General features: G+C 40.3%; 1 protein-coding gene across 2 annotated transcripts in view; it reads left to right on the plus strand.

The window, feature by feature from the left end:
* The window catches only part of SLC2A13 (solute carrier family 2 member 13), a 292,776-nt gene that overhangs the window by 137,940 nt on the left and 141,207 nt on the right, over positions 1 to 13,629 (plus strand). For both annotated transcript variants that reach the window (XR_011336699.1, XM_069849820.1), the window contains exons 8-9: positions 13,154 to 13,275; positions 13,409 to 13,561. Coding sequence is in view for 1 of the 2 variants with exons in the window: in XM_069849820.1 (XP_069705921.1) it covers positions 13,154 to 13,275; positions 13,409 to 13,561 (275 nt within the window). In the remaining variant the exon portion in view is untranslated. The remainder of the gene's footprint in view (positions 1 to 13,153; positions 13,276 to 13,408; positions 13,562 to 13,629) is intronic.

Genomic DNA, 13,629 nt, shown 5'->3' on the forward strand with positions numbered 1-13,629 from the left:
AAAATCTGAATTTACATCAGAAAGGAGTAAGCTTTCTGCTTATTTCAGTCCCTCTCTGGTCAGCTGAGATGGAGCTGGAATAAACTATTTTTTTTTCTGTTTAAAAAGCATATTTGCTTTTAGATCGTAAAGGGAATAGGCAGGAAAGTGAAGTGGAAAAAATGCCAACATCTATGAGAGAGCTGGTAGTCTCTTGCCAGCATGCTTAGACTAATTATATGGATATTCCTGCAGCTTTTCTCTCCCTCTCTCTTACAAAAGGTACATTGGAGAAAGGAATCTTTAATTGCCTCTAGGAACCTGCTGCTAATTATCTTCTTCAGCTGCTCACCTTTCTAGGGACAGACTGAAATGGGGTGATGTCGCAGCAGGGGCAGAGTATAGCCCCTGCACTTGCTGGAATTGGAGCAAGGACCAGAGGAGGATGCTTCACAAGAGAGCAGGAGAGAGCTGGGGATTTCCCTTTCTTTCCTGGGGACAAGGCAAAAGGAACTGATTCGTGTTTAGGAGTGTGTGGATTTTATTTTTTTTGTCTCAGAGAGGAATCCTTCCAATAGTTGTTTTTCGCCTGTATTCAGTTATTGACCCTGAGGTTCAGTTTAAATAAAAATCCTCAGTGAAAATTGTCTCTGCAGATTCCTTTAGATTTTTACACTCCGAGATAAATTTGCTAAACTGAAATTTCCTCTGTTTTGGGGCTGGAGAATATTTTTGAAAGGTGCATGGTGTTGAGGATTTTTATTTATAAAGAACAGCAGGGAACAAAAGAACACCCAGCCCTCAGTACAGCATCTTGTACCTTAAACTGCATCTCTAATCCAAGTCTTACACACTTTTATTCCATAATAAGTAACTCTTCATTAATCACATCATCTGATATAGCAAAATTGTGATCTCTTCCCTTTTTAAAAGGATGAAGTTCTCAGAGTATTTTGAGGGAAAATAAATTAACACATTTCTGCATTATGACTATTGAATAATCCAATATGTTTGATGAGTTTAATTAATATCAATTATTGTATGTGTTCTCTGCATGCATGATTCATTTCCTTGAGAATGGAGGCAGTAAGATCAATTCCTCACTAGCACAAGATGAGCTGGAATTATTGGTTCAATTGATTTAAAGTCATGATCTTACTTTAACTCAGCTCATCAGTTAATACAGGCCGTCTGTTAGAAGCCAGGTCATACTTCTGAATAGCAGCACTTTGGGCATTTCTTCTTACTTGTAGGATGTAAAGACTCTCTTTTTTCCTTTACCTTTCCACAGCTGTCACATTAGCTTTGCATAGATGATAATGAGAGATGAGTTTGAGACTCTGCATGATTACTTGGTTCTTCAGACCTGTGATTCAGATGATGTATGTTCCCATTTAGCATATTTCCTTGGCAAAATAACTATTGTTTAAAAACACTTATTTATGTAAAGCTGTTTTTAGTTGCCAGAGGCCATGGAAAATAGATGATTACTTTGATTTCTGCTGAGGTCTTCTACTGCCAGTTCCCAAACTTTGAATTTCATGTAATGATTAAGACTTTGGTAACCAATGTTTATAAATGTCATAAACTAGAGATAGTGTAAGCACTTATCATTACTACATTCTATAAAATTCCCTAGATTTAACATAGGTATTGCACCTGCATGCATAAATCAAAGTAGGGAGATACTGTGTTAAGTGCTCACTCTCACAAATCAGGCGTGAAATAATTATCTTGTTATAAGTCATCTTGGAGTAGTATTTAAATCTCCCTGGGGCCCCATTTTCAGTTACAGCATTAATGATTTCCAGTGAATTTTAGAGCTGACAGTGAAGGAATAGCTCTTTGGATAGCTCTCTGGATAGCTCTCTTGGCTGATGTAATTCAGAGCCTCCCCAGTATTGGGGGGGGCCAAGGATGCAGTTCTTCACCCCCTTCTGAAGCACCCAATTCTCTGAGCTTTTTGGGGCAGAATTATTGCCACCTACTGGAATAAGGGGTAAGCTTCTTTTAGAAATATTCTTCCATCATCTATTTAAAATGATGGATGCAAGGACTCAAATTTTTAGTCTGCATACGTTTCAGTTGTAATGGGAGAAAGATGGTTCCTGGCAATAGTTAAAATGTAGTATTTGTGTCTAAACTGCTGTCACAGAAATTGAATGTAACAGTTCAGTACTTCAGAGGAAGGTTAAGTTTGGCAAAAGGTTATTGTTAGAACAATTAAAATGTAATATTGGTCTATGTTTTAACTTCTTGTCCTTACAGGTTTTTGTCTCAGGTTTAACAAAAAAAGAAGCAACTTCAGAAAATAATTTTTGTACAGTCACCCACCCCCTTTTCCTTTTGATTTCAGTGGAAATTTCAGAAGGATAAATAAATATTTGGTTCCCTTATCATTTCCCATTGAAATATGTGGTTGATCATGACTTTAAGGCTTTAACAGCCTTTCTGCGTAGTGCAAGTTTGGCAGACCCTGTAAGGCTCAAGGATTGCTGTGTAAATGACCCAGCAGTAAATGACCCAGCTTTAAAATCTCAGCAGCGTGCCCGCAGCAGCAGCGCCTGACCCAGGCTGCCTGCTGGGTGCTCTGCTTGCAGGGGGCTTAGGGACTGCAATTTGGCAAATAAATTATTTGGATGATGAATTGAATCAGTGATCCTTACCATTCAGTGCCACATCTGGTAACTTGTTATAATGGTCTCGTGTCCCATCTGTGTTTTGAGTCTGGGGGCTGGGTGGAATTTACTTTGTTTTCTAAATTGAGCTGTAAAATCTTGCCATTCTCTACTAACTTGATGTAACAGGTTTCAACCTAAGAACATTTGACATCATGATCTTCAGAGCAATTTGCTTCAGTTATTTAATAATTAAGTATTCAGGCTGCAAGGTGATAAAATCAGAAAGACTAAATGCTTTTAGATCTGGAAACAGGAGCTAGAAGTTCTCCCATACCATTATGTGAGTTCTGTCAGTAATTTGGTTGGAGCCTGCTGCTCCATCCATAAACTCTCAAACATGTTGGAGTAAGGATTACCCAGAATTTAAGCATAAAAGTGCCCAGAACAGCAGAACCACTCCAGCCCAGGGAAAGACTGGTAACACTGAGCTACAGAGAGGGATATCACACCACTGGAATATTTAATATTCTAGTTAATCACGGATGCTAAGTGCCAGCCTGTCTTCAACAAAAAATGCTTGAGTCTTTTACATTTATGAACATTTTTATCCAGAAAGAGCTCAAACAGAATGAAGCCTGCCTGCAGGCACCTATGAGTAATAGAGAGTGATCAAATCTGTCTGGTTTTTGGTGGCAAGCCTCGTGCTGCGCAGGTTAGCTCCAGGAGCCCCCAGGGTGACTGCTAGCCACCTTCCACTTAATGCTCATCACTGAGATCCCCCAAAGGTTTGTCTGTCAGAAGAAATGGCAAAGTCATTAATGAGCACTCCCTCCTTTCAGAGAAATAAGGGAAGCCGACAGTGACTGGATGAAGGCACAGGTGTGTATGCATGCTCATTACTGAAGGTGAAGTGAACTATTTCTGTATAACCACAGAAAAGCCAAAGCACGTTCTACAGATAAAGGATTCCACGAGTCTTTCTCAACCTTGATGGCTTCTGGGAGGGAAATAATAGCTCGTCCTCTTTCCAGAATGCCTCTGAGCTACGTTTTTGCTGGTTGTCATGTGGAGATGGCTTTGTGCTTGTGTTGTTTAAAATTTATGAAATGGCATTGAAATAGTATTTCATGAACAGTAAATGTTCCCAGATGCCATTTCTTGCGATGGCTTGGCATGTGCCCGCGCCCATGCTGTGGCTCGAGATGTTTCTTTTCGGTTTGTGCTTGATTGCTGTGAACAAAATTGAAGGAAGGATTTGCAACAGTGACCAAGACGGTGGTAGCAACAATTGCCTTGTTCCACTGATGACGTGTGCAAGTCACGCCATTGAGCCAGGGCCACATCACACACATCACATCTCCATCCAGACCTGCACATGAATACACGAGGCTTTAGGTGCTGTAGTAGTGAGGTCTGCCATCTACCACATCATGGTGTTTTTTCCACTCTGGCTGGTAGAATGCAGTGCTTCTCTTCTATTTCATGATACTGCTGTAGTGCTAAAATATCTATTGATCATGACAAAAGTTTCAAAATGCTGGGCAGTATCACCTCCACCGAATTTACCCAAATTTCTAAGCATCATCTGCTGATCCACATCTTGGTGAAATTCCTGGAGAGTCAATGATACTTGAAAGAAAGAATTAGTGAAAACTACAGCCATTAATCAACTGAAATTTTTCAGTATGAGAATTAGGACCAAACTATTTTCTCTATATTACTGGATCTTGCCTTTTGTGAGGATTGGCTTAGCCTTTTTTAAATACAGCACTCAAGTCTGGGAGGTTTTATGACTTGTTAATGGCACTTTACTGGCACCCACTTCTGTTTATAAAGTGATCGGTGTTCTCATGCACATCAGTACTTTGGGAGCTTCAAGAAACAGTAAAATATGTCTTAAAAGAGGAACAAAAGAGATTAAAAATTTAGTGTTAGTAAAGTTGTTCAAGGACATGAACAAAGGCTCATGGTGAGAGGTGAAATTTCAGTGGACCAGCAGGCACAACTTCTTGTAAAGGCACAGACTTTAGCAGCAGGATATGCCTGTCATGATCTTCTATGACATCTAGTTCCAGTGAAGCTTTCTCTAATATTTTTGAGAAATGTTTTCTGCAACTAAATATCAACATATCATGCTAATAAGTGAGTCATACTTTAAATTGAGAAAAAGCTTTTCAAGACATATAATAACAACCCCTCTGTCTTTCAAAAAAAAAAATGTATCTTTATACTATTTACCCAGTTTTACAAAGAATCTGTCCAGAAATAATTACCAGATTTTACTCCTTTATTTATTGTATACACTGGTGTTTGAGTCTCCATCTTAGGATTATGACTCCCTGGTGTTGGTGTCACTGAATTTTATGGTTTCAGACCATAGTCTTCTGAGTGTATATAATAAGTCCTTTTTTGTCATGGCTTCTTAACTTAAGAATAATCATTTTAATTTTTACAGCTATGATTTCAACCTGTGAACGCCTTAACTGAGTGTTAACTAAGTTATCTTCTGCTGGCTGTTCGTTGAGTATAATCTGAGGCTTCGATATAAATGGGTATAGATTGGACTTAGAATTATAGAATAACCAGGTTGGAAGAGACCCACCGGATCATCGAGTCCAACCATTCCTATCAAACACTAAACCATTCCCCTTAGCACCTCGTCCACCCATGCCTTAAACACCTCCAGGGAAGGGGACTCAACCACCTCCCTGGGCAGCCTGTTCCAGTGCCCAATGACCCTTTCTGTGAAGAATTTTTTCCTAATGTCCAGCCTCAGTCTCCCCTGGTGGAGCTTGAGGCCATTCCCTCTTGTGCTGTCCCCTGTCACCTGGGAGAAGAGGCCAGCACCCTCCTCTCTACAACCTCCTTTCAGGGGCTTCTGTGCATCCAGTTTGGACAGTAATATATTTAGTTATTTGAAGGCTTTATTTAAATTGTAGTTGTAAGATGCTCATTTTCCATGCCATATTCCTTCTTTCTTTTTCCTCAGCTTACCAGCAAATTTTGAACCTGAAACTGTCCAATGTTAAAAAGAAACCAGAATACCGTATTTTGAAACTGTGACCTATTGTTTAGTAATTAAAGTAGTTAAAATGGTCATAGGTTGAAATGCATGAAGGACAGAGATATTCTGCTAATATGCTTATGCTCAAAACTAATTAAGATTTTGCATTTTGATCAGGTTTTAATTTGAATTCTGCCCATTAAAATTCTGTAGGTATGACTGCTAGTTGTTTGTTAAATGAACAGATTATTATTTTTCATAGTTGTATGACCTCTCACAGGTTTATGCATTATTAATATAATATTTGAATTATTTATGACATGGTCATGATTATGAAATCATACAATTTAATTATTACTAGTTAATTTTAATTTGTACGGGGGTAAACCAAGTGTATCCAGTCAGGATCAGAATTAGGACTAGGATAGGACGCTCTGAAGAGCGCAGAGACGTTTCCTGACACTTTTATTACCATCTGATACTTCGCAAGAGCAGGAAAAAGCTTGGAAAGAAAAATAAGTCAGCCTATGTATAATGTGACTAAGATAAGTCTATGTCCTATAATGAAAAAGAGGTTTTTGCTCATTTCTGCTCCCAGTTTTTGTGTGCTGCAGCTGGGACTGGTGTATTGGTGTACCTAATGGGTGCTGTCCGCTGTTGTGAGATCTCAAATGACTGGACTTTAACACAAGGTTTAAACTTTTTTCTGCTTTTTCCTGGTTTGAGTCCATTTCTCAAAATAAAGATAGTGTCAGAAACGATGAGAGAAGCTCGCCAGACAGTGTTCTGGTAGTAGCAGAGATTTGTCTCTCTCCCCTCCTGGTAGATATGATGAAAAATGAAGCTTGAAACACTTGTGGTGTGACAGCAGAGTGGGAGATTGTAGCCAGCGACCTGGAGGTGACCAGCAGGACTTGGAAGGCACCAGTATAGTATGAAGGGAGTCTAATGGAGTAGCAGACTGAACTTTGAGAGGACAGGAATAGGATACAGCAATATGAAGGAGAACCTTCAGTCCAGAAACAAATCCAAAACTGAACATCTTTTATCAGAAGGTCAGAATTATCTCATTATATAAAAGCTGCTTGCTCAGATCCTCAGTTAACAAATGTCCTAACTGGCACTGTCAGACAGCTGTGCTTCTTCCTTTGGCAGGAGACGTAGCAACTGTGTTGCACCCATCAGAATCCACTAATACATGTTTACAAAAATACTGAAAGATCCAGAATGGCAAACAGTTAAGAACCCCTTTGATGTGATTAATACCGGAGACCTATTTTTATGAGGAAAAATTGCTCCTGTTTTCAATCATTTGGTAGTATATTGTTCAGTCTATACAGATTCCAGCACTTTATTTGTTGGGCAAATTTAGATACATTTGCAAAGCAGAACTTTATCAGTTTGGGAAAATGCAAGTGTTTAAATTCAAACTAACTCCCTAAACATTTTTAGCTAAATAAATAATAATGCTTTTTTTAAATTATGTTTGTCTCTGACCAGGTGGCCAGGAACAGAGATAAATCTGAACAGTCTACTAAGTTTCATGCAGGTGCATGTTCTGAAGTGACTGAGAGTCATAGGATCATTTAGATTGGAAAAGACTCTTAAGGTCGTAGAGTCCAGCTGTTAACCTCACACTGCCAAGTCCACCATCAAACCATGTCCCTAAATGCCACGTCTACATGTCTTCTGAATACCTCCAGGGATGGTGAATCAACCACTTCCCTGGGCAGCCTGTTCCAATGCTTGATAACTCTTTTGATAAAGAAATTTTTCCTAATATCCAATCTAAACCTCCTCTGGCACAATTTGAGCCCATTTCCTCCTGTCCTTGTTACTTGGGAGAAGAGACAACCTCCTTTGTGATCCTGTGTGACCAGCTACCAACTGGATTGAACTCCGTTCACAACTTTTCTGGGCCCAGCCATCCAGCCAAATTTTTCGCCAGGAAGAATACACCCATACAAGCATGACAGAAGGCCATTAGAGAGATAATTCTATGTAGTAATTATTTTGGTAATGTCTTCTGCTTGGTTAAATGAAATATTAAGTAATTTTTTAATGTAATAGTGTGTATGAGCTCTAGTGAAATATTACTTGTGATTGATTTTAGATTTTAGCAGTGTGTAGAGTCTCCGTTTCATTTGTAGGAAAGAAGATAAAAGAGGGATCAGAAGATAACAGCCAATAAGGGCAAAGATGCTCAGTGTGGATATTTGATAGTTATTTCTCTATATGTTACGTGCTGCCTCGAAGCAGATCTGTAAGAAGAGACTTTAGCAGGGGACCTCAGTGTCATAAAGACTGTTTTTCAGCTATGTGCAAATGCATCAACAATCTGCCGTAGTGCAGTTTGCTATCTTGCTGTGAACTAAACTGTTTTTCAGGTTTTTTGAAGTGCCTTCTAATATTTTAAAAGCTCTTGGCCAGTTATAGAAAAAGCCTTCAATGCGTGTCCCAAAACACTGCCAGTACTTTTATGTAATGAAGGTTAAGTGATGTCTAACTGAATACTATGAAATTTTATGGGTACATTTTTTCAAGGCTGCATCTGTTTTTTCTTTTGTGCATTTTTCAATTGCCATCATCTGGCATAAGAATCTTCATCTGCATATTTTTAGCAACATCTGTTTTAATGGATGAATTATTTCTCTGTGTAAACTACAAAGTTAAAGCAGTGGTTGCAAACTTCTCCAGAGAGACATGGAGCTACAGTGCCTCTTCTCTGAGCCACAGAAGCTGGTAGCTGAGGAACTATTAGAAAGCTTAGGAAGTATTGATTCAGATATTAGTCAGTTTTAAATTAATGTATTGCTTTGCCCATTACAGACTTACACTCTGCTTGATACTTTAGATACCATCTTACCATATGTATCTATGACAATTAAGCAAGGAGCAGAGGTTTTTATTTAAATTAGAATATACTGATTTATAGAATCATAGAATCATAGAATAACCAGGTTGGAAGAGACCCACCGGATCATCGAGTCCAACCATTCCTATCAAACACTAAACCATGCCCCTTAGCACCTCGTCCACCCATGCCTTCAACATCTCCAGGGAAGGTGAATCAACCACCTCCCTGGGCAGCCTGTTCCAGTGCCCAATGACCCTTTCTGTGAAGAATTTTTTCCTAATGTCCACCCTAAATCTTCCCTGGCGGAGCTTGAGGCTATTCCCTCTTGTCCTGTCCCCTGTCACTTGGGAGAAGAGGCCAGCACCCTCCTCTCCACAACCTCCTCTCAGGTAGTTGTAGAGAGCAATGAGTCTCCCCTCAGCTTCCTCTTCTCCAGGCTAAACAACCCCAGGTCCCTTAGCCACTCCTCATAAGGCCTGTTCTCCAGCCCCCTCACCAGCTTTGTTGCTCTTCTCTGGACACGTTCCAGAGCCTCAACATCCTTCTTGTGGTGAGGGACCTAGAACTGAACACAGGATTCGAGGAGCGGTCTCACCAGTGCTGAGTACAGAGGGAGAATAACCTCCCTGGACCTGCTGGTCACACCGTTTCTGATACAAGCCAAGATGCCATTGGCCTTCTTGGCCACCTGGGCACACTGCTGGCTCATGTTCAGTCGCTGTCAACCAACACCCCCAGGTCCCTCTCCTCCAGGCAGCTTTCTAGACAGACTTCTCCTAGTCTGTAGCACTGCACAGGGTTGTTGTGCCCCAAGTGCAGGACCCGGCATTTGGCCTTGTTAAACCTCATGCCATTGGACTCTGCCCAGCGGTCCAGCCTGTTCAGATCCCTTTGCAGAGCCTCCCTGCCCTCCAGCAGATCAACACGTCCACCCAGCTTAGTGTCGTCCGCAAACTTGCTAAGGGTGCACTCGATGCCTTCATCCAGGTCATTGATGAAGACATTGAACAGGGCTGGACCCAGCACTGAGCCCTGGGGAACCCCACTTGTCACTGGCCTCCAGCTGGATTTCACACCATTTCCCACCACTCTCTGGGCCTCTCTGGCTATTTCAGGAGATCAGCTGGGTCTGTGTCTTGTGCTACATACTGTTTAGCCACGTCCTTATTTGTAGTTTTCAGTGTTGTGCTTGGAAATTGTTCTACAGCCAAATTGGCTCAAGTATTAGGAAAATTTAGATGGATTATCAAGGAAATGGTCTTATCCTGTTTCATCCCCTTGTTAGCAATACTGTTTTAGACCACCCACACCAGTCCTTCTTTTCATACCTTTTTAATGTGCTGTATAAAGGTAATTTAAGGGATTAGGGAACAAAGCTTTAGATCTTCTGAACTACACACGATATCTGATAAAGGATAGATTCTATGATAATGAAATCAAGCATATAATGCCCATAATGTAGAAGTCTGCTGCTGTTCTGATTTATTTCCAGCCAGTCAAATTGTTCTCATCAATTGTTGGAAGGTTAGGTTTTCACTAATTAGAACAGATGTGTGTCTTAAATTATCTGTGGAAAATACATAATGAAAGAAATCCAGGGTAACGATTTTCAGCGTAGCGTTGTCATATTTTCAGTTTGACACTTATTTCAGAGGAAATGATACGGTGTGTCTTCACTTTTTATATGACATGACAATTACCCAGCATATCAGTATTTACAAACTCTTTGCATTGGTACCTGACAGCATCATTTCGCTGGTAACCTGTTTACATGGCATTTTCCTCTGCATTTCAGCTTGTGAAGCAATGGATAGTTGCTCATTTGCTTTCTGTCTTAGCAGCTCTCTTTATGCAGGACAGAATTCAGGATTTTATCTGATTTTACAATAATTTATCTGACTTTACAGTAATTATTTATAGATTCTACAGCAAAATGATAGATCTTGTAGAAATACTAGTATAGCAATAGAATTAGTGCAATAACAGAGCTTGAACAAATCCCTAGCCAGGAAGGAGCGTTAATTTTATATGTACCCATCACTGCAAGACTCCAGCAAATACAGATATCTTTGCTTTACTTTGTGTACCATGCTGGTTTATCAGTTATGGGCAGACAGCAGAAAATTGATGAGTGGCTTCAGCCATAGCCGGCTTTGGAGACATCTGGTTTTCACTTGTATCATTTGTGTTCCGCTCTGTCAAAAGTAGGACACATCTGGGGAAAGATGGTAGGGGAGTAAACATCCAGACCTACCGGCGGTTGTGTCTTTATGAATCAGCAGGCTGGTTTGTGCTGATGGAGATGGATGTGAGATAACATACCAAGTATGTCTTTGTTTACACTAGCAGTTGAGAGAAAGCATCAGGCTCCTCTTTGAGGAGCTACCAATCTGGCTGGGCAGAATGGAGAAACCAATCTCAGCATCAGGATGGTTTGAAAATGCTAATTAGCTTGTATTCATTACAAACACCTGCAAATGAAATTAAAGTAACAGCAAAAGAAGCAAAAATGTTGCCAAAATGGTGTGAAACTTGAGCAAGCCTGTGATCTTGCCGTGGTGCAGATGCAGAGTGGGTAGCTGTGTGGGGCTGAGTGGGAAGAGACAACAGGATCACCAGGTGTTCAGTAATGAATCTTTTGAACACCATTTCCTTGATGTACAAGGAACTGCTGTTTTAAACATACGGATGGTTCTACAGCACAGTTTAGTCTTCTGTATGTCTGGGACATAGCTCAGACCTGATTTAACCTGCACGCCGTGAGGATTACGTAGAGTAATAGGGAGGCATCAGGGTGGACACTAACGGGGAACGATCCGTGTCTCACACTTATAATGTATAAAGAAATATTAGGCTGAGCCATGAAAGAGGAATGTGCCTCAAGAAGGGTGATGCTTAGAAGCATGAAGAAGAAGTGGCAAGGATGGCAGCAGTACTTTTGAGTGAAAAAAAGTGAAAAATGTCTGTCATGGAAGCTGCTGGTGTCTTAGGCTGATGGGTGCTCCAGTGGCAAGGCAGCGGCTGAGGCCATAGTGCTGCTGTATCTGGGCACAAGGGACAAATCTTTGAAAGGGACAGTCAGTTGACCCATTTTCTGTGTTTTTTATCAAGTGAATCTGTATGCACTGGATGAAATGAACTTTCTGAGGGAGCTTGGAAAGGTAGAGCTGTGGCAGCGTGGAAGGCTACATGCCGGCACTGGCTGCTTTGCTGGCAGCATATCAAGCCCTCAGCATTTCTCTGGAGACCCCTGGCTCCACTTGGTCAGGGACTGCTCAAGTGCAAGGTAGAACTGCAAATTTTATGGCTTTCTGCGATTAAAGCAGTGGTTTGAATGGCTTTTCAGATGTGTGTTTTTCCAGGTTTCACTGGATTAACTTCATTTTTTGAAGCATATTTGAACTTTGGATTTCCAGCTGCCCTGAAATTGGGTTTGGGAGTTCACAGTGATATTCTGCTTTAAACGTTGTCTTGTTTGTACATCCATGCCAACGTAAGGAAGGTTTCTGCCCCAGAAGACGTGGTGGGTTGGTCACCAGTGCTTAGTACATTCCGGCCCAACCTGGCACTGGCTGGTCATCTCTTAACAGAAAAGTTAGAAGACAAATGTTTTGTTGGAAGCTACTTCTGAAAGTTGACTGCAGTGGTGGTAGGTCCTCTGAGACATTTCAGATTTTCTAATGCTCTGCCATCCTACTACTTCTTGCCCAGCTATCACCCCTTGCAGGCATCTTCATTCTGGTTTTCTTACTCTCAAGAGGGACATATCCTCAGTTGATCTGGAAATCGTGGCCCAGACAGATGTTCAGCTCACATTGACTTCTTCTCTTGAAGTAAATAACATTGCATAGGAAAGGGTGGTGTCTACTCTCCCAAAAACACCTGTTTTTTTCAATTGTAGTAATTGATGTCATTACAGCCAAAGTTTCTCTAGTTATAGTAATGGCTTAATGTCCCTTTAAACAAATGCTAATTAATTTAAAAAACAAAAGCTTAGAACAAAAAATAAAATGTTTTAAAATATATTATATTATTGGCAGTTGGATGGAAGTACTTGATTTTATACCTGTGCCTAGAAATATGTAATTTCCATATAGTCCTTGGAGTAGAAACACTTTTTCTTCAGTAGCTCAGGCACAGTCTGATTCTTAGTTTTGCTGTCTAATTAGGAATGGTTGCTTCTTCACTGCATAGAAAAGAAATTATACACCTCTTTTCCTTATAACTTGACGTCAACACAGTCCATGCACATTACTGATTACACCCAAAAAGTGTGGCATGTGGTCATCAATTACTAAAGGACTAGCTTCCATTCCACCTTAAATCCTTGCTTATGGCATCTTTAGGTTGAAGTCCTGCTCCTGCAGCTCTTTCTGCATTGCGCCATGTTCATGTGAATGGTCTCATTGGCTTTGGTATGACCACTTGCATAGTAAAATGCAGATACAAAGCAAGTGTTTAAATTCAAGAATGTTCTGCTGGTTACTCTTCATAAGACCAGGCTTGGGAAAACACACATTTCTGAGTGAGGATACGACTCAAAGATCTTGATAAATTAGCTGAGTTGGAGCTTTTTCATCTTAATTTTACCTTTGTCAGCTTTTCATAAGACATTATGCGCAATGTTTATATTGAGATGTCACCCATTTCCCTGAAAACTCTTTAATACTAAGCTTTATTGTTACTTTTCAGGTGTTCAAATGAAACAGTATTCAAAAAGGAAGATTTGTTCTGGGCATACAATTTCTGCCCCACTCCATACTCTTGGACAGCGCTTCTGGGCCTTATTTTATACTTGGTTTTCTTTGCACCTGGTAAGCAAATGTTTGTTTACATATATATGTTAAAAAATGGTAAAGGTAAAATGTTGAATAGTGAGGCTACATTTTAAATATACTTTTGAGTCCAGCCATTAAACTGAGATTGATCTTTTTTCATAACTTTTAGGGATGGGTCCTATGCCCTGGACTGTCAATTCTGAAATTTATCCACTTTGGGCCAGAAGTACAGGAAACGCGTGTTCCTCTGGAGTCAACTGGGTTTTCAATGTGCTCGTGTCGCTGACATTTCTGCATACAGCTGAATATCTGACTTATTATGGTAAGAAACAGTATGTGTCCGTTTGTGCAGTACTGCCACTGACACATAGATTTTCTATTGATTCTAGG

Source organism: Phaenicophaeus curvirostris, chromosome 1 (genome assembly GCF_032191515.1).
Source record: "Phaenicophaeus curvirostris isolate KB17595 chromosome 1, BPBGC_Pcur_1.0, whole genome shotgun sequence".
Classification (NCBI taxonomy): domain Eukaryota; kingdom Metazoa; phylum Chordata; class Aves; order Cuculiformes; family Cuculidae; genus Phaenicophaeus; species Phaenicophaeus curvirostris.